The sequence below is a fragment of the Nylanderia fulva genome, unplaced genomic scaffold (genome assembly GCF_048542155.1).
Source record: "Nylanderia fulva isolate GAGA-0341 unplaced genomic scaffold, ASM4854215v1 Scaffold76, whole genome shotgun sequence".
NCBI lineage: Eukaryota > Metazoa > Arthropoda > Insecta > Hymenoptera > Formicidae > Nylanderia > Nylanderia fulva.
The window spans coordinates 293,527-321,109 of NW_028190873.1; the positions used below are offsets into that span (position 1 = coordinate 293,527).

Consider the following 27,583-nt stretch of genomic DNA (forward strand, 5'->3'; position numbering starts at 1 on the left):
TTTCCGAACACGAGTTAGTACAAGTCGCGATTTGGATCTCGATCTTTTTTCCACAAAATTTATTCTGAAACATCAATCTTCGAAGACCTGTCATTGTATTCATCGATCGAGAAATCGCGGGATGGGTTTGCTTTCCGAAGGGAGTCCCTTAAGTTGGGAAGAGACGAAGAAATTGTCCGATCACGTGCGCAAACATGGAGTTATTCAATTCATTAACCTTTATAAGAGACTCAGAGATAGACAAGGAGACGTTCTCAAATGGGGTGACGAGGTACATACATATATATTATTTAACAATAGGTTACATTGGAAGTAAATTAATTTCCAATGTTGGTAATTATTCAGTTTAGTTACTTTATCTTAAATATCAATAAATTTGCACTCGTTCGACGCGTTTTTGCATAAAATTAAGAAATCTGGCAGAAAAAATTTTATTATTAATATAATGATTAATATAATTGTTATTATAATTATATGTTATTATAATTGTTATTTATTATTTTCACAATATTGTGGAGCAAAGAAATTGTATTCCCCCTGGTAGCAAACGCACGTCATTTACGTCAAATGACGTCATCATTGTTTGTCATTATCTAAATAAAATTATATAGATGATCATCTAGATGAAATTTTTTTATCTTTATATAAATAATAAAAATATGTATTATCTATATATCTACATCTTCATTTTTTTAATAATCACATAGTAGAAATATATTTTATTATATTTATTATTTTCACAATATTATTGAACAAAGAAATTGTATTTCTCTGGTAGCAAATGTACATCATTTACGTCAAATAAGTTGCCACAGAACGGTCGACGTATTCAAATGTGTTTCATAAAATTTTTTTTCCCCTTTGGTCCGTTGTATATACGGACTATTAAGCTCAAAACTATTACTGAAGATAATCTGGCAGCCTAAAACCACGAATAAAAACTGCACGTTTTATTGTTATAAAAAGAAAAAAATTTACATCAAATGATATAGACATCAAATGATGACGTCATCAATATTTGCTGTTATCTAAATAAAATTATATAATGATCATCTAGATGAAATTTTGGCGTTATCTTATCTTTATATAAATTAGAAAAATATATATTATCTATATCTATATCTTATATATTATCTATATCTACATCTTAGATGTGTGAAAAAATATTATCTTTATTAAATTATCTAGAATAATTTTCAGATAATTGTGGTTTAGAATCATGGCATATAAAAATAGTAGAACTTAAACAGTAAGTGACACAAACTTATAAATAAAAGTAGGAATACATTTTTATATCTCTTTTATAATTTACATTTTTTTATAACCATGTTTACAGAAGCGATCTTAAAAGTAATATTTTCTGGAAGTTCTAGATGAATCTACATAATTTTATCCTTTATCTAGATATGTTTAAAACAAAATCATTTTTATTTTATCTAAGATGAATTTACATATTTTTATCTCATCTTTATTCAGCTAATTTTAAAGTCATCACTGAATGTTAGACATCAAAATGACATCATTTTGCCATTTAATGACATCAGTTTGCTACTTGGGCCACTCTTAAGATTTCTCTTTTTCTTCTTTATCAATTACAAAAAATATAAATAGACAAAGCGATATGATTGATAATTAATTTAATAAAGAAATTTATAAAGTTCTGTAAATTTTTCTATTTAATAATCAATTGTGTTATATGTATTAGGTTTACTTATATGTTCTTTCTGGCAAGCTTTTCTATTTCTGTTCATTGTACAATGTTTTATATATTATGCATACATCTTGTATATTATGCATGCAATTATCACATAATTCCTGGGTAATAATTTATTACCGCGCCTGTTTATACCGTCATAATTTTTTTTAGCTAATAAAGATATTAATTTATTATTTCAAGCTTACATTTCTCATTGTCATGTTTATAGAATAATATATTTTTCTCTTTTTCTTGTGTACATTAAAAAAAATTGTATTTTATAACAGTAAAAAATTGCAGAAATATTTTTGATTAAATAAAAACACTGATAATTGTGGATTAGCACAAGATTATTTGAATGTTTTTTTAATAAAAAATTTAATACTTAACAAAATAATATTATTTTTAGTTAATAATTTTATTTTTTAAAGTAACACACACATTAAATGTTTAATTTGGTTTAAATATTTTTATTACACTATTACAGTGTATAAAATATTTCAAAACAATGTATGTAAAATAAATAGAAAATTTCTTTTGTAATCTGTTATTTATTTTTTATATTATTTTAATCTCATTAATATTTAATAATTATATAAAACTTTTTTATATAAGATGATTATCTTTACAGGTAGAGTACATGCTTATAAAGTTTGATGACAATTTGAAAATTGCAAAACTTAGTTTAAGAGCTGTGGAAATATTAAAAATCTTAAATGAAAAAGAAAATGAAGATCCAAAGTAAGTTCACAAAATAGTACATAATTATTAAAATAATATTTTTTCTATATTTAATAATATTATAAATATTAAATAAAAATTATTAAAAATGTTTAAATTATTAATATTTTTTTGTTAATTTTAAGTAATCCTTTTAACTTTTAATTTTTGAGATAAAAGTACAAAATTAGAAAAAATAGAAATTGTGCTTTTCTTGTCTAAATTTTATTTTTAAAAAAATTAAATTTTTGAAAGAATATGATAACTAAGTTGTTTTGTATTATATACTTCATTTTATAATATATATTTATATAATAGGACTGATTTTTACATATACATATAAGCAACTACATTATAATATAATTATTTTACAGAAATGTAAAGTCACTTTGGAGACCAGAATATGGTGCTTATATGATTGAAGGAACTCCTGGAAAACCACATGGAGGATTATTAGCTCATTTTAATGTGGTTGAAGCTAACATGCGTTATCGACGGCAAGAGGCAACAAAATTATTACAACCTAATGAAGTTTTAATGTCTTTAACTGTTTTCCCAAGGTAGTAAAGAAAGACATTAAATATTCCAAATATATTAATATTTTATAAATTTTCTTATTTCTGTTATAGAGTAGGAGCTCCTGATTTTACGGATCCTCCCACTCGTCCAACATTTGATACTGGTGCCTCCAAAAGCTTATTTTTTCCTGATGAAGCTATATATCCTGGTCATCCACGTTTCAAAACATTAACTAGAAACATAAGAGAACGACGTGGAGAGAAAGTAGCCATAAACATTCCTGGTATGTAATAGCATTATAGATAAAATTGAAAATTATTTATTGTTTATAATAAAATCTGGATGAGTAAATTTTGCATAATTTCATGATACATAAATTGATTTTTTTTTAGTTTACAGAGATGAAAATGTGCCTCTGTTATTTAAAGAAGATTTTACCAGCAAGGGAGATGATGGATCCTCCTCTAAGGCAGCTAAAGATAATCACATTTACATGGATGCAATGGGTTTTGGGATGGGATGTTGTTGTTTGCAACTTACCTTTCAAGCGTGCAACATACAAGAAGCGAGAACATTATACGATCAACTGACACCTTTATGCCCTATCATGGTTAGTATTAAATAATATTGTTGCTTAAGAATTTTTTCATTTTTTTTTTAAATTTAACAATAACATACTGTCAGAGTGTTTTTTTCATGCATACGTTACAGAACATTTCTTTAACATTCAATAGTTGGCTTTAACTGCAGCTAGTCCATTTTATCGCGGTTATATAAGCGATGTTGATTGTCGATGGAATGTCATATCTTCATCAGTGGACTGTAGAACACAAGAGGAACGTGGATTGAAGCCTCTTAAAGAAAATAAATTCAGAATCAGTAAATCTAGATACGATTCTATTGATTCGTATCTTAGCGAACAAGGAGAAAAGTATAACGATGTCCCTTTGACATACGATGATGAAATATATAAACAACTTTTGGATAATGATATCGATCACTTGCTCGCGCAACACATAGCTCATTTATTTATCAGAGATAGTGTATCTTTGTTTTCCGAAAAAATACATCAGAACGATTTGGAAGATACTGATCACTTTGAGGTAAGATTATAGTTGTAATGCTAACTTATGGATATTAATTGTCAATGTGTCTCATTTAAAAATTATATATATATATATATATATATATATATATATATATATATACATATATATATATATATATACATATATATATATTTAAATACATATAAAAACCTTTAGAACATGGTTTGAACATAAGTTGGTTGATTTAAAAAAAAATCTAAATATAAAATCACTTCAATTTTTTTATATAATTGATACTTCCTAATATTTAATATAAAAAATTATAAGAATAAGGCCAAGAGTGAATAATTTATGAAATATTTTATAGTATTTTTGACATACTTTTACATATACTGTAATTATATCGTAAAATATTTATTTTTCGATGATCTTCAATACTTTTATGCACAAATTAGTGAGAAGAATCAATTAAGAGCAAGAAAACAGTTGTTTTTAAGAAAAAATATGTAGCTATTAATTTTGAAAATTATATACTTTTTCTTAAAAACAACTGTGTTTTCTTTATGTCACTTAATTTCATTATTTTATGCACAAAAGTATTAAGGAAAAATTATTACAAAATTAATATTTTATAAAATGTTTTATAGTTTATGTAAAATTATGTTAAATTAAAATATAAAATATTTCGTAAACTATTCATTTTTTAATTAATCTTCTCTATAACTTTTTAAAACAGTGTGAGGAATCAATTTATGTAAAAAAATTAAGATGGTTCTATTTAAAAAAACTAAGATCTTCAAGTAACCTTGAAAAATAATCTCAATTAAGATTATCAACTTCTTTGCCCCTCAAAATCAAACAACTTTTGTTTGAAATTATTTTTTAAAACACGATGTTTTTGTATATTTATAAGCATATTTTTTTTAAATGAGACATCCTGTATATTATTTTAACAAAATCATAAAATATACTATTTTTTCATTTTAGAATATACAGTCTACAAACTGGCAAACTATGCGTTTTAAACCACCACCGCCAAACTCTTCTATTGGTTGGCGTGTAGAATTCCGTCCATGTGAGGTTCAAATCACAGATTTTGAAAATGCCGCAATAGTTTGTTTCACGGTACTATTGACAAGAGTCATGCTGAGCTACAAATTAAATCTTCTAATTCCAATCAGCAAGGTTGATCAAAATATGGTCAGGGCACAAAAAAGAGATGCAGTCAAGGTGGAAAAATTTTGGTTTCGTCGTGACATTACTTCAGACATAAAATCTGATGCTCAAGCAGAATACACCGAATTTACAATTAACGAAATTATTAATGGAAAGGTATTATCTTAGAAAAAATACATAATATTTTGTGTTATTATACAGGCCCTTACAGCACGATGTATTGATGGAATATTGTTTTGCAAGATTGAAATATTCCTAAAAGTTTACATAATAGATATAGCTATTCCCAAACTATATCATGCAATATTTCTGCAATGATGCTGATACATTTCTACAAACGTGAATATAATATTTATAAAATATTGCAGAATATTTCTTATTTTATTTGGACATTTGTCCAACTTCTGAACAATCAGTTTAATATCTGAGTTCCCTGTGTTAGGGTTGTATCAGAAAATTTAAATTGATAAAAATAAAATTTATTCTAATATATTTTTATGTACAACATTTTGTATAAATATATTTTCTAAGTGATAAAGTCTATTTTTCTCTATTTTAGGATGGTGTATTCCCTGGTCTTGTCCCATTAGTTAACTCATATCTCGCTAACATGGATGTAGATGCTGATACACATTGCACTATACAAAGATACATAAAATTAATACAGAAACGAGCTTCTGGAGAACTTTTAACAACTGCAGCCTGGTTAAGGAAAGAAGTTATTTCACATCCTGAATATAAGTAAGCAATATACATATATCATGTATACTTTTTTTCTTATATTATTGATATTGTAAATTTAAATAAATTTAAATGTGATATTATTTTAATAAAATATTAAATGCAAATACAGGCATGATGCTGTAATAACACAACGTATCAACTATGACTTGCTTAAAAAAATGCATAGCATTGTTTCCAATGATGTGTCGTGTCCAGAGCTACTCGGACAGTGCATATCGTCTAAAACTACCGACACTATACCCGCTGCTGTTGCAAAAGCAGAAAAATGTTCGACAGCAAGTTGTTAATGATAATGATTTTGAGGCATTTCAGGTAAATCAGTAAATATCTTTTATAATGTTCTTATAATATATATATATAATATATATATATATATATAATATATATATATATATATATATATAATATATATATATATAATATATATATATATATATATATATATATATATATATATATATATTTAATACTGTTAATCTTTGTAATTAGATAAGTACATTTGTGTTTATTATTTTTGTCAAAATTTTTGTTATAGAACAAACAAGTATAAAAGAGAAGAGAAATATAGCGTAAATACAAAATTTTATATTTGTAATTTTATATTCCATTTATGTTATAGATCTATTATATTACTTCTAAACAAAATATATATATAATTTATATATATATATATATATATATATATATATATACAGGGTTGGGAAAGTTACTTTGTAAAAGTAACTAGTTACAGTTACAAGTTACCAATTTTAAAAAATAACTCGTTACAGTTACTCTAAAAGTAACGAGTCGTTACTTTTCAGTTACTTTTTAAAAATAATTATACATTGTTTTAAATATAAAGAGCTTACATTTTATGCACAATCACAGTTAAGTATTTAAAAAAATTCTTGAATGTAATATTGATCGATTTGCTTGCGACTTTGCAATTACCATCAATGTATGAATGACCTTTATATACAACAGTGAAAATAGTTATAGTAACTTACTAAATGGTAATCGCAAAGTCGCAAGCAAATCGATTAATTATTACATTTAAGAATTTTTTTAAATATTTGACTGTGATTAGTCGATCTTAATTATGTGTTATATTATTTTATGTACACAAAATGAAAATTTTAGGTAAAAGATTAAATCATATGAAGATCCATATGCTACTGTTATCAAAATTTAATTTAATAATATAACGGCTACCATACTTAAACGATACTTTTAGCGCCTGTTTCCAAAAAAAGTAACTAATAAAGTAACTGTTAAAATAGTTAATAGTTACTAAAAAAAGTAACTAAGTTACAGATACAGATGGAGAAAAGTAACGAAGTTAAGTTATAGTTACCGAAAAAAATAACTAACTTCGTTACAAGTAACTCGTTATTCCCAATCCTGTATATATATATATATATATATATATATATATATATATATATATATATATATATATATATATATATAATAAATATATAAGAGAGCATCATAAGTTTCAATTTTTAAAAGGAGAAGAATTGACCATTTGTACAAAAAAGTTAAAATTTTATTGATAGTGTGACATTCCACATGAAATCATTCCACAAATTAATAAAAAATTTTTGATTCATTTAAATATAATTCATTTAAATATAAAAATATCAAGGTTTTGGGAAAGTTATTTTATGAAACTTATTGTTACTGATTACTTAAATAGGAATAATTTCTGTTACTTTTTAAAATGTTTATTACAAGTTAAATACTAAAAAATTAATTTTTAAATGTTATTTTGTATTAAAAATATAAGAAAAGCGATATAATTTTGCTAGTGATATCACTATTGATGTGAAATGTATATATATATATATATAATTTTAATAATTAATTTAGAATTAAAAAACTTCAAAGTTACAAAAAATTACATATATATATATATATTCCTCTCCTTTTTTCTCGTTTTTCTATACCTCTTTTTGTTAATACATAAAAAAATGTGATGCAATCATCAAAATTATAATTTTATTATACAAATAAATATTTTTACAAGATATTTTAATTGTTACTAATATGAAATATTTTATTTGTTGTGTACATATTAAAAATTATATGTTTATATATAATTACAATATGTTTATATATAATACAAATTTGTCAGATATATATTTATCTAAATTCATTATATTTATCTAAACTTGTTCTGTATGAAATATAACTATTCCACAATAAAGCAACTGACTGTACAACTAAAGCTTGATAATGTAAAGGTATGAAAGAAAAGTTTACAAGTTGAACCATAGGCCAAACCTAAAAAAAATGTAAAACAAATATTAAAGCAAATGAAAGAAAATTCACAGCTTGTATAAAATATAATCATTTGTTACCTTATAATTATTCACTAAAATATCGCTATATTCATTTCGTATTTTAATTTTCACTTTTTCAATATCTTTTCCTTGACAAATACCAATAGTAACTAGTAAAACTGCTATGAATGTAGGTGCAAATAGCAATTGATCACAAGCAACCTTTTTCATTGCAACGGAATAACCTTTTGAACCTAAATATTTATCTAAAATACCGTACCATGTTCTTGTTGCTGGACCCTACATAATTTACCATAATATTAAATTTCAAAAACATTAAGCATCTACACTAGAAATATTTGTGCAAAAGACACTTTAAATTCTATAAATTGCGCAATATTTGTACTTACACTAATAAACAAGCCAATTCCAGCAAACTTTATTGTACGTACAAAATCAATGGTTTTCGAATTTTCTATAAAATTCTGTGCAATCTGATCACCAAGTCCCATTAATATTCCTATACATTCAATATTATCATATTCAATATTATATTACAATAAAAAAAAATATATATAATTGTATATATATTTATAATATATTATATAATTTTATATATATATATATATATATATATATATATATATATATATTTACATCCACCTTCCTTTTTACATTTATAATTGTATTAAAACAAATTATATTACCAGCTTGCACTGCCTGTGTACCCACTGGATACCTTTTTAGCACTTCCTGATATATTTTCTTTATATTTCGCATAATTATAAATCAGTCACAGCATTACGTCATTTAATAAACAATTATTGTTTAATAATTCAGTAAAAAAAATAGAACAATTTTAAGTTAGATTTGTAAGATCTTCTCTTCTTCGTAATTGGATTAGATAAGATTCAAGTAGCGTGGCTGCGTTGTTTGGCGCTTGACGTTTCCATCGAGTTATAGGCAGCTATAAGTCAATGAATGTTTCTGCTGACAATGAATGTACTTATTATAGGTTATGATCATGTATTATTCAACACGTTTCGCTTATTAAGCATACTTGCATATAATGCTGGAAAAAACGGCGACCGCTTTGTAAACATGTTGAAAAAGTATAAGTTGCAAAACTGTTTTTTCTGCTGAATACACAATTAAAGTTTCAAATGAATTTGAATTTGTTTTCTCGCACATGCGCGGTTTTATAAAAAAAAAAAGTTTTGTTTACTGGACTTATTAATTTGATCTTGAGGGATGTCGTCAAGGACAAGATCACCTTGAATTTTTTAAAATGGAATTACCCTTTTTTATATAAATCGATTCTTTGCAATATTCGGCATATAAAGTTATAAAAGTAGAATGATCAAAAATTGAATAATTTATCAGATATTTTATATATTTTTATTTGACGTAATCTCTGTTACATATAAAGACATAAACTATAAAATAAATTATAAAATATTTTTGTACCTCAATACTTTTATGCATAAAAATAAAATAATAGGAGAAATTAAAATATATCGGTATAAAAAAATTTCTTTTATAAATTTTTAAGAAGAAATATAGAATTTGCAACTATACTATTTATTTTAAAAACACATGATAGTTAATCGTTACCCGATAGTCACAGTAATTATTATGACATTATTTTGATGGCAAATGATGCATTTTGACATCAAAATGATGTCATAATAATTACTGTGGTTATCTGGGTAATTAGCATCTTAAAAAAATAAATGGCATTACTGCTATAATTATAAATTCATTTACAAGTATTTGTTCTGAAATATTATTGTGTTAGTTCTAAAAAATACTGGCGTATGTTTGTTGAAGTTTGTTCTCTCAGAATTTATTTAAATTTCAAATATTAGATTTGAAAAGGTACTGAAAAGTTTGAAGTGAAAGATAGACCTAACATGTGTTTTGCTTGAATATTTTCATTTTTTTATTGTCAAAAATTATGATGAAAATTATGTGTTACATATTCAGTATTTTACTAAAGCATTGAATATATACCATATATATAAACATACATGATTCTAATCTGATAAATATATTTAAATATAAATTTCTGTGTATTTTTTTTTTTATATAAATCTTGAATAAAGTATAGAGTATCTAAGGCACTTTTTAGCATTTAATATTGATAATTTATTTAATTAAACATAAAGTTAATTTAAGAAATATACAAGAAAGCAATATTATTTGAATGTTAAAAAACAAAGTACTATACTGATTGCTAATATATATTGTCAACTATTGCAATATAATACTAATTGTCAATTTTTAAAAATATTCCTTGAATTTTAACAAAATTTTATAAAAACACTTTAATTTTTCAGAATAAAAAATCCTTAAGAACTCAGGTTTTTCAAATATCTTGATTAATTATCACATATCTTACATTTTGCATTGTCTATATGAAAAAATTTATGTATCCTATTTGATAATCATAAGTTGTACAGAATTGGTTTTCTAACAATATTTTGTCAATGACATAAAAATAGCTAACATATATTTTCAAAAAGATTACATATATACATACATATTTATAAATATATTTTCTATCAAATGTTTTTTTTTTTTTTCACTTAATTTTATTTAGCAATATTAATAATAAATATATAATAACTATATTTTGTTAGAAAAAGAAATTCTTACTTGTCAAATTACATCTACATTAATATATGTGATGTAATATAAATTTTGATTAAGTTTATTTCTAATATATATATATTTGAATTTTCTTGAATGTTATTAGTTTAATTTATTAGTTTCAATCATGAAATGATAAAACTTCCTCTGTACATTTTTTTAAAACATTTAATGCAAAATTGATATTACTTTTATTTAAGCTAGCAGATATACAAAGTCTAAGACTAGGTCTAGGTAAAATTTTTTCCACTTCCAAATAAGCAGGAAGTATAACTGCCAAATTATTTTCCATACATCTACTAGATATTGCTGATAATAATTTTTCTTCAATAGCACGTTCTTTTTTCTCTTTTAAATATATATGCTTCAAAGGAGATTCCGCAAAGCTTAAGCACTCTAACATTGGTATTTGTTTAAGACCACTGTCCATTGCTAAGGCATTGTTTTTCAATAATTGAAATATTTGTAAATTATTTTCCATAATATCTAACGAAGTAATAGCAGCGGATGCTAAAAGGGGTGGCTGAGATGCTGAGAAGCAATAACCGAGTCCAGATAATCGTTGATGATCAATAACAAATGATGTTCCTACACAAAAGCCTCCAATAGTTCCTATAGCCCCTTCCAAAGAACCTAAAGCATATAAGGATATATTAAGCATTATCATTATTGTGTGTGTGTGTGTGTGTGTGTGTGTGTGTGTGTGTGTGTGTGTGTGTGTGTGTGTGTGTGTGTGTGTGTGTGTGTGTGTGTGTGTATAATAAAATATATAAAGTAAAAAATTTAATAAAAAGTATAAAATAAAATATAAAAAATAATATAAATACATATTTAATAAAGTTTAACAATATATTTAAATAAAAAAATATATATGCAATGATGGCAAAAGTTCCATAATGATTAAATGTCTTTGAAAATAATGACTAAAATGGCAGAAAATATTAAATACAAAAGTTTTAGAAAATCAAATAGTCTATTATGTAACTATAATGATGTGACCTTGATGTGACCTTGAAACATCTCATAAAGCTTATAAGTTAAAAAGATCTCAAGTAAAAAGAATATATAACCAGTGTATTTTGAAAACATACCTTGACATCAGCATCAAGAATATATAACCAGTGTATTTTGAAAACATACCTTGACATCAGCATCAAGAATATACAATAAAAATTGGAGATTTCTATTTAAGATGTGAAAGTTTACCTTTATAGGAAGTTCTTCAAGATCACATGAAGGTCATATTTTATCATTTGTGATTTTGCAATGTATAATTTTTCTTACCCATTATCAGGTCTATCTCGCTTCTGGGAATGTTAAAATATTCAGTAACACCCTTTCCATGCAAACCGACGGTGCCAAACGATATCGATTCGTCGATAAAAATCCTCAATTTATATTTCTTGCAAAGCTCTAACAATTCTGGTAAAGGACAAATGTTTCCCGTATTCATATATATACCCTCTATAATCAAGAAACGTTTGATTTTTGCCTTCTTAGAATGTTGCTTATCAACTTCGGCTTGCTCCATCAAGAGCCTATGAAAATCCTGAACATTATTGTGTTCAAAATATTGAATATTTCCACGAGACGCGTCCAATCCTTTCTGAATGGCGAAGTTCACCTGGCTATCTACGAATAGCAAGTCGTTACGTTTGCAATAAGCCGGAATGGCGGACGCCACAGTAGGGAATCCGTAGGAGTAGATGATGGCCTCCTCGACGTTCATAAAATTTGCGAGACGTTCCTCCAGTTCGAGATGCACGTCGACGGTGCCGTAGAAACCTCGTGGACCGCAAGAACCGACGCCATATTTCTCAATGGCCGCCACCCCGCTTTTAACTATTTCCTCACTGTCGCTCAGTCCCAAATAATTATGGGTACCCAAATTGAGACAATCTTTGCCATTCACCGTTATTCGTTTCCCGATCCTAGAGGTGACGTATTTGGGGTTCAGCGAGGGATGGCCCTCCGGGGGTTCCGGGACCAGGGATTCTGGTCGATATTCGGCTAATTTACGTTCCACCAGGTCTCTTGGGGGTAGAGAATGGTTGCGTCTTTTGGAGATGAACCAAGCCAGCCAAATCACCAGGATCACTTCCAAAAAGGTATGATAATGCGGTAAGGTGCTCCGCAAAATCTCCACCGATTCGATAAATAAGAACTTCGTACTCATTATTCTTATGTTATCCGAGCAATATTACTTTGGTGTGACTATCTATATGATAAAATTTCAATTGGAATATTATCTTTGAGCGCGTAACATTGATGATGATAATTCTGATAAACTAGATAACACACTAGGGTGTAGTTTATATGCATATATACATATTATAATTACGGAATTGAGCTTTACGACATATCGAGCACAGATAATATAAGAAAATATAGATAGCTAACTCCATATTTTGTTTTGAAATAGTGTTTTAAGCGTCATTTGGACGAATATGCATGAGTGAACTAATGATCAATATGGTCGAGTTCTATTTTAACTCTATATTGGGATGGGATAAAGCCGTTTTGTAGTAAAGTTAAAAATAGGAAAATTTTATAATTTGAATTTATGTGACAAAAAAACATATTTTTTATTAAATAGTGCATCTTTAACTTTGTTGCAAAAAATTAAGAAAATATAGCACTGACATTTTTAATTGAGCTTCAGTTTTGTTGTGATTTTGTGAGAACGATTTCTATCAGGCATTTTTGTATTATATCTGCAATAAAACACAAGAGTATTATGCATTTATTATACAGTATTATGCAAAAATTTTTTAATGCATGCATAGTAGCAGGCATTAAAAATATTTTGGATAAAATAATCTAAAAAGAAACCGTTTTATCCCGTGACTGTTCTATTTTTGTAAAAAAAATGACTACAAGAAGACGATTGCAATTTTGTGAACATTTTATATTCATTGATATATCCTCTTTCTAATAGCGTTTTCGATTGGGGTGCACTGGCTGCACTGAATGTCAGGCGCGTGTTCGATTGGTAGTGCCAATGCGCACTTGGCTAGTGTTGCGTGTTCGTTTGAACGCACAACACTCGCATAGTGCGCACTAAGTGGCACGAGATATTTTGACGGTGCCAGTTCAGTGCACTGGATGCATGCAAGCAGTAGGGCATTCTTTTGAACGAAAATTCGACATAATGAGCAATTCGGATTTGGCTCTCTTTAATATTTTGGAGACATTTTTGGAATCTTCTTCTAGTTCAAGCGAGCAAGAAGAAATAATTACAACTCTTCGAACTAAAAGAATAATTCCAAAAACTGTAAATTATGTAGAATGTGTGAAAAAAATGGATAATGACACCGTAAGTGTTATATCTTTTTATATAAACATCGAACCTATACCCTTTTTTAAAATATATTTAATGTACTTAATGTAATAGCATTTTTATACTGGAAAATAATAATTTTTATATTTGTCATACGTGATATTCTTGATCATCTTCTATATTTAATTACATATAATAAAAATCATTACTTAACTGAACACAAGATGTCGAGGTTACTTTTTCGTTCTTCCCGGAATCTAGTCAACTCAAGTGGCACTGAAAATTTCGGCGTGTTCTTTTTCACCTGCACTATTCAGTGCAACCCATGGAACTTGTCCAGTGTTCGTGTGAACTGAGTGCGCACTGGTGCGCACTAACTTTTTCCCAATCGATAACGCTATAAGAAAAGCATGTTATTGACATTGTCGTCGCTTTTCCGCGATGCTGATTGGCTGTCTCGATTTGCTGTTGATAGGGTTAACAGTTTGACAGTTGTCAAAATAAAAATTATTTTTTGATCAGGGGGTCGATTGTGTAATTTTTTCTAAAGTAAAAATGTGAAAAGTGAAAAATTTCTTCCAATCACACATCGATTTTATCTTAAAATCAATGCGTGATTGGTGGAAATTTTTCACTTTTCACGTTTTTACTTTAGAAAAAGTTACACAATCGACCCCCTGCATTCATGTGCGTATTTGTACACATAGGGAAGATCGTATTTAATTTCATAGGGAATGCATTTGCTGTTATTCAACCTAATGCTATTGCCAAGAGGACAACAGAGTAGACTGTAAGGGTGCCATCATATGAAGCGTAACTTGCGGTAAATTTCGCCGACCAATCACATCGTCTTATTTCAGTATCAGCTTCCGCCTAGTTATTTTATACTTTTTACGCAATTACGTTACGCCGAATCCAATTTCTGGCGGAAGATACGCTAATATATGCATATTTGTGTGGCGTTTGTCAATAATCGTATCCATATACATCAGCATTTTAAAGATAAACAAGAATAATCAAATCAGTGTAAGGGTGCAGTCTCATGCATAGCGAACATCGGAAAGACAAAAAGGGGATTGTAAAATGGGAATGGAGCATGCGCAGCTGCACAGCGTGTAGTCTGCTCATTCCGTTTTTTTAATTCCAGGCATCTCATGCAAGCTAAAAAATAGGAAAAGTGAAGAAAAATCGGAATTTATTAAAATCGGAAATGGTATTTTAAGGTAAAAAATAAAATTATATAAATAAAAAAAATATTAAACATTTGTGTAACTAGCAACTATACACTCAAAGTATACTAATTTTTGTATTTTATGAATAAAAGTTGGTTCTTGGTTGAAGAAAAAGGTTAGGATACCATTTCCTGTTAAAAAGTCTGCTCTATGTGATGCCAGAAACCGAAAAATAGAAACGGAAAAAATACGCAAATTTAAAAAAAATTTAAGTTTATTAAAAATTTTTATTTACTTTATGAATATTCTGCAATAATAATGTTTCAATAACCATTGTTTGAGTACGTAAATAATTTTATATGATAAAATCTGAAATTTATTTGTTATATACCCAAGGAGAACAGAAAAGTCAAAATAATGTCAATTTGACGTCATATTGACTAAAATGTCATTTTTTGGTCAATATTTAGTCAATATGACGTCAAATTGACATTATTTTGATCTTCTGTTCCCTTTAGGTTAATAGTGCAAAAATGCAGACAGTTGCAATGAATGCCACAAACATCTTGGCAATCTAAAAATAATTATGAGCAAATTAACAAGATGTACTGCCTTTATCTTATACTAAAAAGAAGAGAAGAACTTGCTAAACGAAGATTATTTACAATCGTACGTAGAGTACGTAGATACAAGATTTAAGCGGGGAGCACACACTCTTGCATAGGCGCATAAGCGTAAACATGAGAATCCTGATTGGTCTATAAACATATGCATAAGAAATTCAACCAATCAAATTTCTTATGCATATGCTTATGCGCTTATGCAAGAGTGTGTGTCCCCGCTTTACACTTGCTACACCTACGCCATATATATAGAGACATAGGTCGGCCCCTACTGTAAAAGGCAGCGTTGAAAGATCTAAAGGACAGAGAAAAAGATGCTTTCCAATTGTTTAACACATTTTAACACAAACATACACAGGAAGGCACAAAGTGTAGCGATGTGCACGACTCAATTGGAACAAAGTTAATATGCGACTGTTGAGTAGATAGTGAAGGATTCTTTATAACTATGTCCATCTTGATATTTTATAATCCGTAGCGATGGTGATGATCGAACCAGGAGGTCGATTGTGTATCTTGAGTGAGTTGCTCACGAGGTGAAAATTACAAAAGTGAGGAAATTTACTAGAGTACCCACGGTTTCATTTGTCGATATCTAGTAAATCTTTTCACTTTTGTAATTTTCATCTCGTGAGCAAACTCACCCAAGATACACAATCGACCTCCAGCTCTGATCGAACTGTTTATACGAGACTCGAGTTGAAAAATATAGGTATTTTAACATTTTATTTTATTTAGCGTTTAATGTTGTATATAATTCATATATTTATAATTATTTATATAATTTTGTAGCAAAATTAACGTATCTATTATTTAATATTATTTAAATTATTATTTAATTATTTGTTTCACAAATATATTAAAAATAATATATACAATATCATTAGAAAGGAAGATAAAATAATTATAGCGATGGCTACAGAGCTGTCATCCAGTTTTGATAGCTTAATTTCAACAAGTTCAAGTTCAAATGTTCTCAACGACAAAATAATCACTAATTCGTCTGACGAATTTAATACATCTTCCTCAAACGAAGAAACCGAAGAAAATGATATATTGTTTTCATTATATCAACTTCTTATTGATAATATTTATTTAATATTTTAATATTTTTTAAAATATTTTTATTGTTTATATTCATACTTCAGTATAAATATACTTATAATATACTTCCAGTTATTGATGTAAATATACTTCAGTCTTCTTTTGAATACAACTTTTGATAGATAAAAAGAAAGAAAATTGCCAACATAACCGCCATCAGTTTGCAACCGCACATTTAATTGTCCCTAGAAAATAGAAGATTACACAGCTAACTAGTAGCCCTCGAGCTGAGTACGGACACAGTATATGTATAACCAGTAGCGGCACTTCGTGTCGGTTCTTTTGATGTCAGTGTCCGAAATCATGTGACATGTCGCCATGTTCTTGATAGTAATAGCGCGCTTATATTTAAATTGTGAGAAAGAAAGGCAACTATATATAAACAATTATTTTTATAATTGTGCAGACAATTATTGTATAAATAACCACAATGTATATTTTCTTGAAATACATATTAGATATGTAACATTAAAGTAACGCAAATAATCATATAAACATAAAAAAAGAAGAAATTTAACAAGTAATAATATTAAAATATACCTATGTGTTATTTAATAAATTATTTTTTTATTATGTTTGTGTATTATTTAATAAATTATTTATATTAAACAAGTAACATATTTATTATTGCCATTTTATTTATAAACATATTGATGTACATTTAGATTATTTACAATTGAAATGTATATAATGTGTAAAATTACGATAAATTCGTGATCAATGATTCCAATTTTTTGTTATACTCTTCAAAAATACGAAATCTCAAATTTTAGATGTATATAAAAATTGATAATAAATAAATGTATATAACAATTCTATGTAATTTACAATTGGTTATAAAAGACTAATTTGTTTTATATTATCAGGTGTATTATTGTTTATCTGTTTAATGTACTTAAATTGATTTCTGTCTTGTTATTATGAATACGTGACCGTGGTCAGAAGACAAGACAGCATGAGAGAGACGAAAATAATATGACTATCTGTCTTTGTCTAACTGCGCGATTGCAGCTCCATCTATCGCGACATCGCGCAACTAATTTTCTGCTCTGTATTATTCCCAAATGTCATTTCGCACATACACATGTGAATGAAATGGCACGTTTAAATGGCCCACTGTCGCTACTGGGTATGATTATACTGTGGCGCATGCTTGTTCCGTTTTTACCCATCCCTACGCAGTCCCCATCACGCGAAAAAAGAGAAGGACAGAGAGCCCCAGAATCATCTCTAGATGCTTTCCAATTGAAATTTCCCTAGACACTTTTATGCACACGGTGACACAAATCACGTTCCAATTGCAGTAACTGCCGACACAACATTACACATCCGTACCACAGTATATGTATAACCAGTAGCGTCACTCAAGAAAAATAGCGTCGGAGAAATGCTACGGCGCATGCGTTGGATTACTATCCACAATATGGTGTACAGTGAGTTGTAAACACAGTAAGTGGTGGTTGTGTTTATCAAAATAAATATAGCCTATTAATGAATTCAAGTTAATTAAAGGACTGTTAAGTTTTAGGTCTGAAAATATTTTTAAAAAACATTGTTATAATAATAGAACGTCGCGTAGTTGTTGATGATTTCACGTGCGCAATGCAAGATTGCAATGAAAATTCCGGCTCCAGTCGTCACTTGAGCTTTTTTCGCTTTCCATCTCATCCAGAAAGGTATTAATTGTTTGACAATTTCCTATATACGTATATATAAAATTTAATTGTTTCTAAAATTACAATAACATTTATTCTAGAGCACAATTGCTACATATATATATATATATATATATATATATATATATATATATGTGTGTGTGTGTTAAAGATGCAGAAAATGTCTAATTTTTGTTTTTTCTAAACATTATAATATTAAAAATATTAATAAAAAGTGTTTTATTTTATAATTAATATTGTTTTCAGTAGACTGAATTCCTGTTCAATTATTCAACACATACCTATCCACAAAATGGAGCTTATCTTATAAGTATTCATACGTATTCATAATAACAAGACAGAAATCAATTTAAGTACATTAAACAGATAAACAATAATACATCTGATAATATAAAACAAATTAGTCTTTTATAACCAATTGTAAATTACATAGAATTGTTATATACATTTATTTATTATCAATTTTTATATACATCTAAAATTTGAGATTTCGTATTTTTGAAGAGTATAACAAAAAATTGGAATCATTGATCACGAATTTATCGTAATTTTACACATTATATACATTTCAATTGTAAATAATCTAAATGTACATCAATATGTTTATAAATAAAATGGCAATAATAAATATGTTACTTGTTTAATATAAATAATTTATTAAATAATACACAAACATAATAAAAAAATAATTTATTAAATAACACATAGGTATATTTTAATATTATTACTTGTTAAATTTCTTCTTTTTTTATGTTTATATGATTATTTGCGTTACTTTAATGTTACATATCTAATATGTATTTCAAGAAAATATACATTGTGGTTATTTATACAATAATTGTCTGCACAATTATAAAAATAATTGTTTATATATAGTTGCCTTTCTTTCTCACAATTTAAATATAAGCGCGCTATTACTATCAAGAACATGGCGACATGTCACATGATTTCGGACACTGACATCAAAAGAACCGACACGAAGTGCCGCTACTGGTTATACATATACTGTGGCGCTGCTTACAATTTATATATATATATATATATATATATATATATATGTATATACAGAGTAGGCCATTTTAACCTTGCACTAAAATTTCTCAAAATTCAAAAGTTTAAGACAAAAATGTTTCAGATAAAAGTTGTATGGTTGCAAGGGGGACATGAGATGGTGTCATTGATTTGACCTTGAATAACCATTTGAAGGTTACGTGAAGGTCAACTTCAATTTCTTAAATGGAACACTATATTTTTTCTTGCATACTTTTATAGCTGACTTCGAGATCTTTCCAAAACACTACAATAAAATATTTTTTCATTAAGTATTTTTTGAGTTATTAAGGCTGCAAATTTGCAGTATTTTGACATAAAATACAAAATATCTTGGAAAATATTCATTTTTCGATTATTATAAATACTTTTATGCACAGAATAATGAGATGAATCAGTTGGTGTAAAGAAAACACATAGTTACCTTTTAAAAAAATATGAAAATTGCAATAAGCAGTTAGATAATTTTTTTTTAGTAAACAGCAAGTAAACTGCAGTCTAGGATGATATTCATTACATTGTGTCAAAATATTATCTATATATAATATTATATATAGTGAATGCATGATATCACTTGATGTCAAGTCCTAATACACCAATGTTCCTAAGTCCTTAGTTATATCGACGATTAAAGAGAGATGGAAAGACATATCTCAAAATACGACCTTCTCTCTAGATCAATTCTTATTTGCGCTAGAGTTAATTATGGATTCTACAAGCTTCACATTTAATAATGGTTACTATGAGCAAATTTTTGGAATGCCTATGGGCTCTCCTTTGTCTCCTATTTTGACCGAAACGTTCACTTTATATTTGTATTTAAAGAGTACTTATGTTTAATTCTTTTTTGTCACCTTTTATTGTAATTTATTAGTAGACATTATATTAAAAAATATTATTTTTATATATGACTTTCTTTCTAACATAATTTGAATTTTTATATTTACTGCTCTTAACAGCCTTTTATCAAATTTATTAGAATTTAATAAGAGCCTTGACTTACTAATACGATCTAAATAATTCAGTTATGAATAAAAGATTGCAGTTGCTACATTTAAAATCACTAGATAATTTTCCACTGAGGGGAAATAATTCCTTTGACACTTCCAACATTGTCATTTTCTCTTTTGTAAAAGGATTGAGTGACCAAGTTCAACGAACATTAAATAGGAGTGGCCTGAGAGTTTTATATACTGTTAATAATAGATTGAACAAATTAATTAAAAAAGGAAAAGACAAACTTCCTATCGGTAAGAGAACAAATGTAATATATAAAATTTCTTGTAACGATTGTGATTCCTGCTATATTGGGCAAACCAAACGTAATTTGGAAACACGAATTAAGGAGCATAACTCGAATATTAAAAAACATGTTACATCTCATTCTGTTATCAGCAAACACAGAACGTTATTTAACCATGATTTTGATTGGTCTAATGTGTCCATTTTACATAACAAATTGCATGTAAAAAAGAGAGAAATAAGCGAGATGATTTTCATCAAAAAACAAAAGAATTCTATTAATTTGCAAAGGGACACAGAAAACTTAAATGATATGTATGATACTATTTTGAATTTATTTTAGATATCGGTATTTATTTTATTAATTTTTAATTTTTAATTTTCTCATTTTTATTTTATTTTTGTTTTTATCCTAGTAGAGTTTATATCACCTATGAAGTGTTTTAAAACTGTCCTTTTGTTTATATATTTTTTGCTTATAAAAATTTTTTACTCGGTCGACTTGTATTTCTCTTTTTAATTGTGTTATTTATTCGAGATATTGTCTTTGTTCGGTTTAATGTAATGTTATATGTCAGAGTAAGCATTTCTGTTCGTGTATTACTGATATCTTGTCATGTTCTGATCGTAGACAAGAAATTGACATTATAATCATTTAGTTTTTACCACTTTCTTGTAACAGGTATTTTTTTAACACTATTATATGATTTTCCGTATTCGTTTTGTATTAATTCGAAAATCTAATTTTGGTAGGCTAACTTCACAGAACTCTTCATTTCGTGTACGCTGAACGTCGATATATACATACAGTAGCATTACATATTAAACAATACCATTTTTATGTTCGTACATTTTTATTATATACAATGCACTAGCTCGTGGATCAAAAATAAATAATTATAAGTAAAATAGGCAAATACGAGCAAGCGTAAGGTTAATAAAACGCATACCTTTATTCTATACTAATATAATTCATACAAACAAAATGAAAAAGCGAACGTTTCGGCTCCTTCTTTTGGACCATCTTCAGCGCAAATATTAACTTACTGTTGCAAAATAACTACATCTAATATGTTTGAAAATTAATTAAAAAGTCGCAATATTAAAGTCATTTGCCACATCTACGGTGTAAATCTTCTATAACTAATCTCAATCGTCATCACCAGTGTTGTTGGTATGTACCTCAGTCAGGAATGCCAATCGTATGTCATGCATTATTAATAGACTAATAACACATGTCAAAAATTGTTTATTTAAAATATACACAACACTCGAATAAAATTAAAAACTAAAAAATGACAATAATTTAGCAAAAAATTAATATATGTTCAAACTATAGAAAATCAATCATATAAATGAAGTCATTAAAGTAATAAAATTATTAATCGTTATTAAATAAATGTTGATCCAATATAATAAACACATACCACTAGATGTACGTTAACATTCCTCGAAACACAATTAATACATGGACAAACCATTTAAATGTATCTAACTGACTCGATGTCAAAAAGCCGACTAAATGTGACAAACAAGTAAACTCATATATATACGCGCAGAATGTTTACCGTATATTATCTTTAAAATTCCTGATGTTATCTGAATCTCAACTGTGATGTTACGATCCAGTAACTAACATTTCAATCTTTTAATAATCAATTATATTTTAGACATTCCACTTATTAAATTGAGATACATTTCATTTAGGCTCTCAGTATCTGTCTGTAAATTAATGCTATTTTCTTGTCTTTTTATATGGATCATTTCTGAAATCAAACGTTTTCTATAAAATGGTTCTTAATCTAGAATTTCAACCTTATCCCAGTCAAAATCGTGATCAAATTTTAATCTATGTTGTGTTATTACTGAATGATCCGATGTAATTTTAAAGAAATTTTTTTGATGCTCTCTGATTCTTGTACTCATATGCCTTTTTGTCTGGCCTACATAAGATGCCTTGCAATCTTTACATTTTATTTTATACACCACATTCATATTATCATAAGTAGGAGTAGTATCCTTATGAGCTTTGACTATAGTTTTACCCAACTTGTTTAAACTAAAAAATGCCAATTTATTGTCACTATTTTTAAAAACTTATGGAATAGGTTACTAAAAGAAGAAATGTATATGAAAAAACAAAAAATTTTTTATTTTCATCTTGATTATCCTCTTCTTCAACTACGGGATTATTATTACCTTTTTTATGATTTTTAATCAAGTGTTCAATCCTTTTCGTTAATATACCGAAAAAAATGAAGCACAATGGATAATTGTTTTGTATTAATACTTCGATTAAGAATGCAATATTTTTTTGATGGAACTTCGGATGTGATAATAGAAACATTCTATCAATAAGTTCTATAACTGTGCCTTTCTTTTGTGATAACAAATGTTGTGATAGAAAATTTAAGTATCTACCCGAGAACGTTTCCTTGTGAAACCAGTCAAACATTACATAATTATTTCTAATCATAATCTTAATGTCCAGAAAGTTAAGAGTATTATCCAATCCAATCTCCAAAAAAATAGAATACGTGGGTGATAAGAATTAAACATATCATCAATGCAAAAGGTTTCCGGATGGATGCCGCGTGGTTTAACAGCATAATGCCGACGTTTCCCAAACGTTGCAGTTTGCATCTTCAGGGCTGAGGGCTACGATATTGAGCTTTCTTGGGTTGTGGTCCTTATATATATTATGGGAGGTTTTTCATCTACGGAAAAGTATTCCGTAATGACGCCGCCTAGTGGTGTGAATGTATATTATTGGTACACTGCCCTTAATATACATTCACACCACTAGGCGGCGTCATTACTATTGGTCATCAGTATCATTATTATTGGTACACTGCCCTTAATATACATTCACACCACTAGGCGGCGTCATTACGGAATACTTTCCCATAAATGAAAAACTTCCCATAATATATATAAGGACCACAATCCAAGAAAGCTCAATATCGGAGCTCTCAGCCCTGAAGATGCAAACTGCAACGTTTGCGAAACGTCGGCATTATGCTGTTAAACCACGCGGCATCCATCCGGAAACCTTTTGCATTGATGATTCCAATGGCCACGAAAGTCTCAAAACTAGAATTAAACATATCAACAGTATGCTCCATATCTTCTTTTGGAACTGCCAATATGACATTATCCACATATTTAACATAAAAAGGCGATGTAAACTTTAATGCTTGTAGAGTTGTAATTTCTAAATCTTGCATAACAATTTCCGTTATTATTGGCGATAATGGGAAACCCATAGGAGTTCCAAAAGTTTGTTCATAAATAATGTTGTTAAGGGGATGCCGGAGGTCTGCTTTTACCGGCCGAACCGATTATATTTTGCCAACACCAAGAAGTTTTTATTGCGTTAATAGAATAACAAATGTTTTTCCACGATTAAAGTTAATACAATAATAAAGTAGGAAGCTGTCTGAATTTGTGATAAAAAGACAAAAAATTTTTAAATACGAGTTTTTTTCTGGCTTCTCGCGTCACGTCATAACAATATTTGCTTGTATAAAAGTTTCACAATTTATACGTACAAAATAAGACAGGTTCCTACAACAGATTGCATAAAAGAATATTAGTGAGCTTGCAGAAATAAGTTTAGAAGTCTAATAAAAAAGATCTTGGTGCAGAAATATTTCATTCACATGTGTATGTGCGAAATGACATTTGGGAATAATACAGAGCAGAAAATTAGTTGCGTGATGTGGCGATAGATGGAGCTGCAATCGCGCAGTTAGACAAAGACAGATAGTCATATTATCTTCGTCTCTCTCATGCTGTCTTGTCTTCTGACAACGGTCACAGTATAACCATACCCAGTAGCGACAGTGGGCCATTTGAACGTGTCTCAAATCTGAGTGCGCATGTGCAAACTTATACCCTTAGCAACATGGCTGCCGTCAGCTGCTGTATGCGGGTTATTATATGTTGTGTAGTGCTAGAAATCGCGTAATAAGATAATTAGCTCGATAAATCTCGCTTGAAATTTAATTGTTTCCTCTTTACTCATTCGTGATGTCATCTGTGAAGAAAGGTGGATACAGTTGCGCTATGAAAAATTGTAAAAATATTTCTAAGCGTAAACCTGGTCTCAGTTTTTTCTTTTTCCCAAAAGATCCAGATAGGTATATAAAACTAATTGTTATTAATAAATTTGTAATTTACAAATATAAATATATATAAATGTTAATTATATATCAAATATTTTCTTCCTAATATTTTGTGTATAAAACGTTTTTCAGAGCAAAATTGTGGTTGGAAAAATGTGACCGTGAAATTAACGTGTCACACATATATCGGACATAAATCGATTACGTGCTTCACAGCTTAATATATTGATATTTGTATATAATATTTTATTTATATATTATATCTTTATATATTATTTTAATATTTTACTGAGACAGCGTTATCGAATATCTATAGTCATAACACGAATATCAAAATATCGAAGCAATATACTGTAGCAGCGCGCTGATGATTACTGCACTTAATACGATATCCGGCGTTAGCGTCGTTTCCGACACCCGTGCGGTGCTGCCATCGTAGCACATAGGGTGTCTAAAAGGTATGCGCGCGCATGCGAGCGCGACCGCGGGCCGTTGGCCGTTAGGTTCGAAAGATGAGGAGAACGACTCTCCTTCGAGCAGTGCAAACGAGTAGACGGAGTTTTATATCGTGCGCATGAGAGTACATTCAAAAGTATTAAATTGTAGAAGCATTTCGTTCTTTATTAAATCTTTATTATACTAATAATAGAGTCAGTTCAGACGAATTTTTACCACCAGAAATTGCAGCTTTTGTGAAAACTCAAGTATGTCTCAATAAATGTAAATCAGCTAAAGGACGAAAATATTTGCTTCCATTTAAAAAGTTTTGCTTAGATCTATTGTTTTGTGGAGGAGGTAAAACTTATAATTTTTTTGCACAACAATTTATTCTTCCTAATATTAGAACCTTACAACGCATGATTTAAAATTGGAAATTTGCTCCAGGTTTGCATGATTTTGTTTTTAATGCTTTGAAAAAAAAATTAGTCTTCTTCGTCACCTCTTGATAAGTATTGCGTTTTATGCATGGATGAAATATCAATTAAAGCAAATTTATATTATAATATAAGTCAGGATGAAGTCATTGGTTTTGAAGAATTTGGTGATGAAAAATCATGTTCTCCAGCATGTAATGTTGCGGTTTTAATGATTAGAGGAGTTTGCTACAATTGGAAACAACCATTGGCTTACTTTTTTCTCAATTCGACATTACCTGCTAGGAAATTAACAACTATTATTCATCAAACTATTACAAAATTGCAAAATGCGGGGTTTAAAGTACTCACGCTTGTTTCAGACATGGGAGGGAATTTTAAACAAACTGCTAAATACCTAAATGTGACAGAAGATAATCCATTTTTTTTTGTTAATAAAGAACAAATTGCATATCTTTTTGATTCACCTCATATAATCAAAGCTGTCAGGAATAATTTCCGTGATAATATTATTGAATACGACTCTAAAGCGATTTCTTGGGAGTGTGTTAAGTATTTATTTCAACAAGATCAAACTAGGGAATTTCGACTTGCACCTAAGCTCACTGAAAAACATATAAAATTTTCGAATTTCGAAAAAATGAAAGTATACTTAGCTATGCAAATTTTGAGTTTTACAGTAAGTAGTAGTTTGAGGAAAATGGTACTTTCTGAAGCGTTTAAACCTGCAGATGCGGTAATTGCACTTAAAAACAATTAGAACAGCAGATTTTATCCAAAACATGAACAATTTTTTTGATCTATTCAATTCATCTTCAGTTCAACATCCATTACAATTTAAACAAGCTTTTAATGGAGTAGAATATCAATTAGAATTTCTTTCAAAAATGGAAGATTATTTATCCAAATTAACGATATTTCATAAAGCTAGTAATAATATTTCTAATAAAATTAAAGTATTTAAATGCATGAAGCACAATATAAATTCTCTTCTTCAAATGTGGCAATACTTGCAAAAAATGTTCCCAGAAATTCAATTTTTATTACTACGCCGTTTTACTCAGGACTGTTTGGAGCACTTTTTTGCAGATGTTCGAAGCTTGAATGGCAATGTTTTTAATCCTACTCCAATTCAATTTTTTAATTCCTTCAAAAAACTTTTTTCTATGAAATATTGTACTGTTAAAACTGGCAATTGTGAAAGAGACAGCGCTGACATATTAGCAGCTATTACAAACTTCAGAGAGGAGGTGAATTATATGGATGTTGAATCTAAGACAGATGATATTAAACCAATACGTTTGGATGATCATGATTATCGTGAGGTGGACGTAAACGAACAAGATGTTTTTCGATATATTTGTGGATATTTAATACGTAAATGTCTTCAAAAACATTCGTGTGAAATTTGTTTCCAATATGCAAACGCATATACTGATTTAAATCAAACTTTATATTACTGTTTTCTTAAGGCTTACAATTCTACTGAAAATAACCCTTTCGAAAATTTACTTATGCCAAATGATGATTTCATAGTATATATGAAAACATTGGAAAATTTATTTTTTTCTAAAATTAAAGAAGTGATTTTACAAAAGCACGTAATTCGTG

At 28.1% G+C, this 27,583-nt stretch overlaps 3 protein-coding genes and 1 long non-coding RNA gene across 5 annotated transcripts; 2 read left to right on the forward strand and 2 right to left on the reverse strand.

Moving 5' to 3' along the window:
• On the forward strand, positions 1-6,490 carry Gclc (glutamate--cysteine ligase). The gene is made up of 10 exons (XM_029307494.2): positions 1-271; positions 2,328-2,437; positions 2,791-2,976; positions 3,046-3,218; positions 3,328-3,545; positions 3,670-4,038; positions 4,972-5,316; positions 5,720-5,901; positions 6,014-6,216; positions 6,440-6,490. Exons 1-9 carry the CDS (start codon positions 122-124, stop codon positions 6,189-6,191), a joined length of 1,911 nt encoding a protein of 636 aa, XP_029163327.2. The 5' UTR covers positions 1-121; the 3' UTR covers positions 6,192-6,216; positions 6,440-6,490.
• A 1,435-nt stretch (positions 6,491-7,925) lies between these two features.
• On the reverse strand, positions 7,926-9,225 carry Mpv17 (Mitochondrial inner membrane protein MPV17). The gene is made up of 4 exons (XM_029307504.2): positions 8,879-9,225; positions 8,582-8,691; positions 8,250-8,471; positions 7,926-8,172 (listed from the first exon to the last, which is right to left on the reverse strand). The coding sequence occupies exons 1-4, from the start codon at positions 8,949-8,951 to the stop codon at positions 8,032-8,034; spliced, it is 546 nt and encodes a 181-aa protein (XP_029163337.1). The 5' UTR covers positions 8,952-9,225; the 3' UTR covers positions 7,926-8,031.
• A 1,516-nt stretch (positions 9,226-10,741) lies between these two features.
• Positions 10,742-13,218, reverse strand: Spt-I (serine palmitoyltransferase subunit I). Its single transcript, XM_029307499.2, has 2 exons — positions 12,108-13,218; positions 10,742-11,456 (listed from the first exon to the last, which is right to left on the reverse strand). The coding sequence occupies exons 1-2, from the start codon at positions 12,997-12,999 to the stop codon at positions 10,945-10,947; spliced, it is 1,404 nt and encodes a 467-aa protein (XP_029163332.1). The 5' UTR covers positions 13,000-13,218; the 3' UTR covers positions 10,742-10,944.
• A 4,976-nt stretch (positions 13,219-18,194) lies between these two features.
• On the forward strand, positions 18,195-19,308 carry LOC114934790 (uncharacterized). 2 transcript variants are annotated; one of them, XR_014926186.1, is made up of 3 exons: positions 18,195-18,451; positions 18,531-18,678; positions 18,925-19,308. It is a non-coding gene; the product is annotated as an uncharacterized LOC114934790 (long non-coding RNA). The 2 variants fall into 2 exon arrangements; XR_003820350.2 differs by having other exon boundaries at positions 18,199-18,451; positions 18,525-18,678.
• Positions 19,309-27,583: the final 8,275 nt, after the last annotated feature.

Excerpts from the sequence above, each read along its gene's own strand:
- Mpv17 (XM_029307504.2), bottom strand. The coding sequence starts at position 8,951 with ATGCGAAATATAAAGAAAATATATCAGGAAGTGCTAAAAAGGTATCCA. Across the intron at positions 8,472-8,581 it reads GAATTGGCTTGTTTATTAGT|GGTCCAGCAACAAGAACATG; the intron begins GTAAGTACAAAT and ends TAAATTATGTAG. Across the intron at positions 8,173-8,249 it reads TTTTAGTGAATAATTATAAG|GTTTGGCCTATGGTTCAACT; the intron begins GTAACAAATGAT and ends CATTTTTTTTAG.
- Spt-I (XM_029307499.2), bottom strand. The coding sequence starts at position 12,999 with ATGAGTACGAAGTTCTTATTTATCGAATCGGTGGAGATTTTGCGGAGC. Across the intron at positions 11,457-12,107 it reads CGAGATAGACCTGATAATGG|GTTCTTTGGAAGGGGCTATA; the intron begins GTAAGAAAAATT and ends TATATGCTTTAG.
- Gclc (XM_029307494.2), top strand. The coding sequence starts at position 122 with ATGGGTTTGCTTTCCGAAGGGAGTCCCTTAAGTTGGGAAGAGACGAAG. Across the intron at positions 3,546-3,669 it reads CACCTTTATGCCCTATCATG|TTGGCTTTAACTGCAGCTAG; the intron begins GTTAGTATTAAA and ends AACATTCAATAG. Across the intron at positions 4,039-4,971 it reads AAGATACTGATCACTTTGAG|AATATACAGTCTACAAACTG; the intron begins GTAAGATTATAG and ends TTTTCATTTTAG.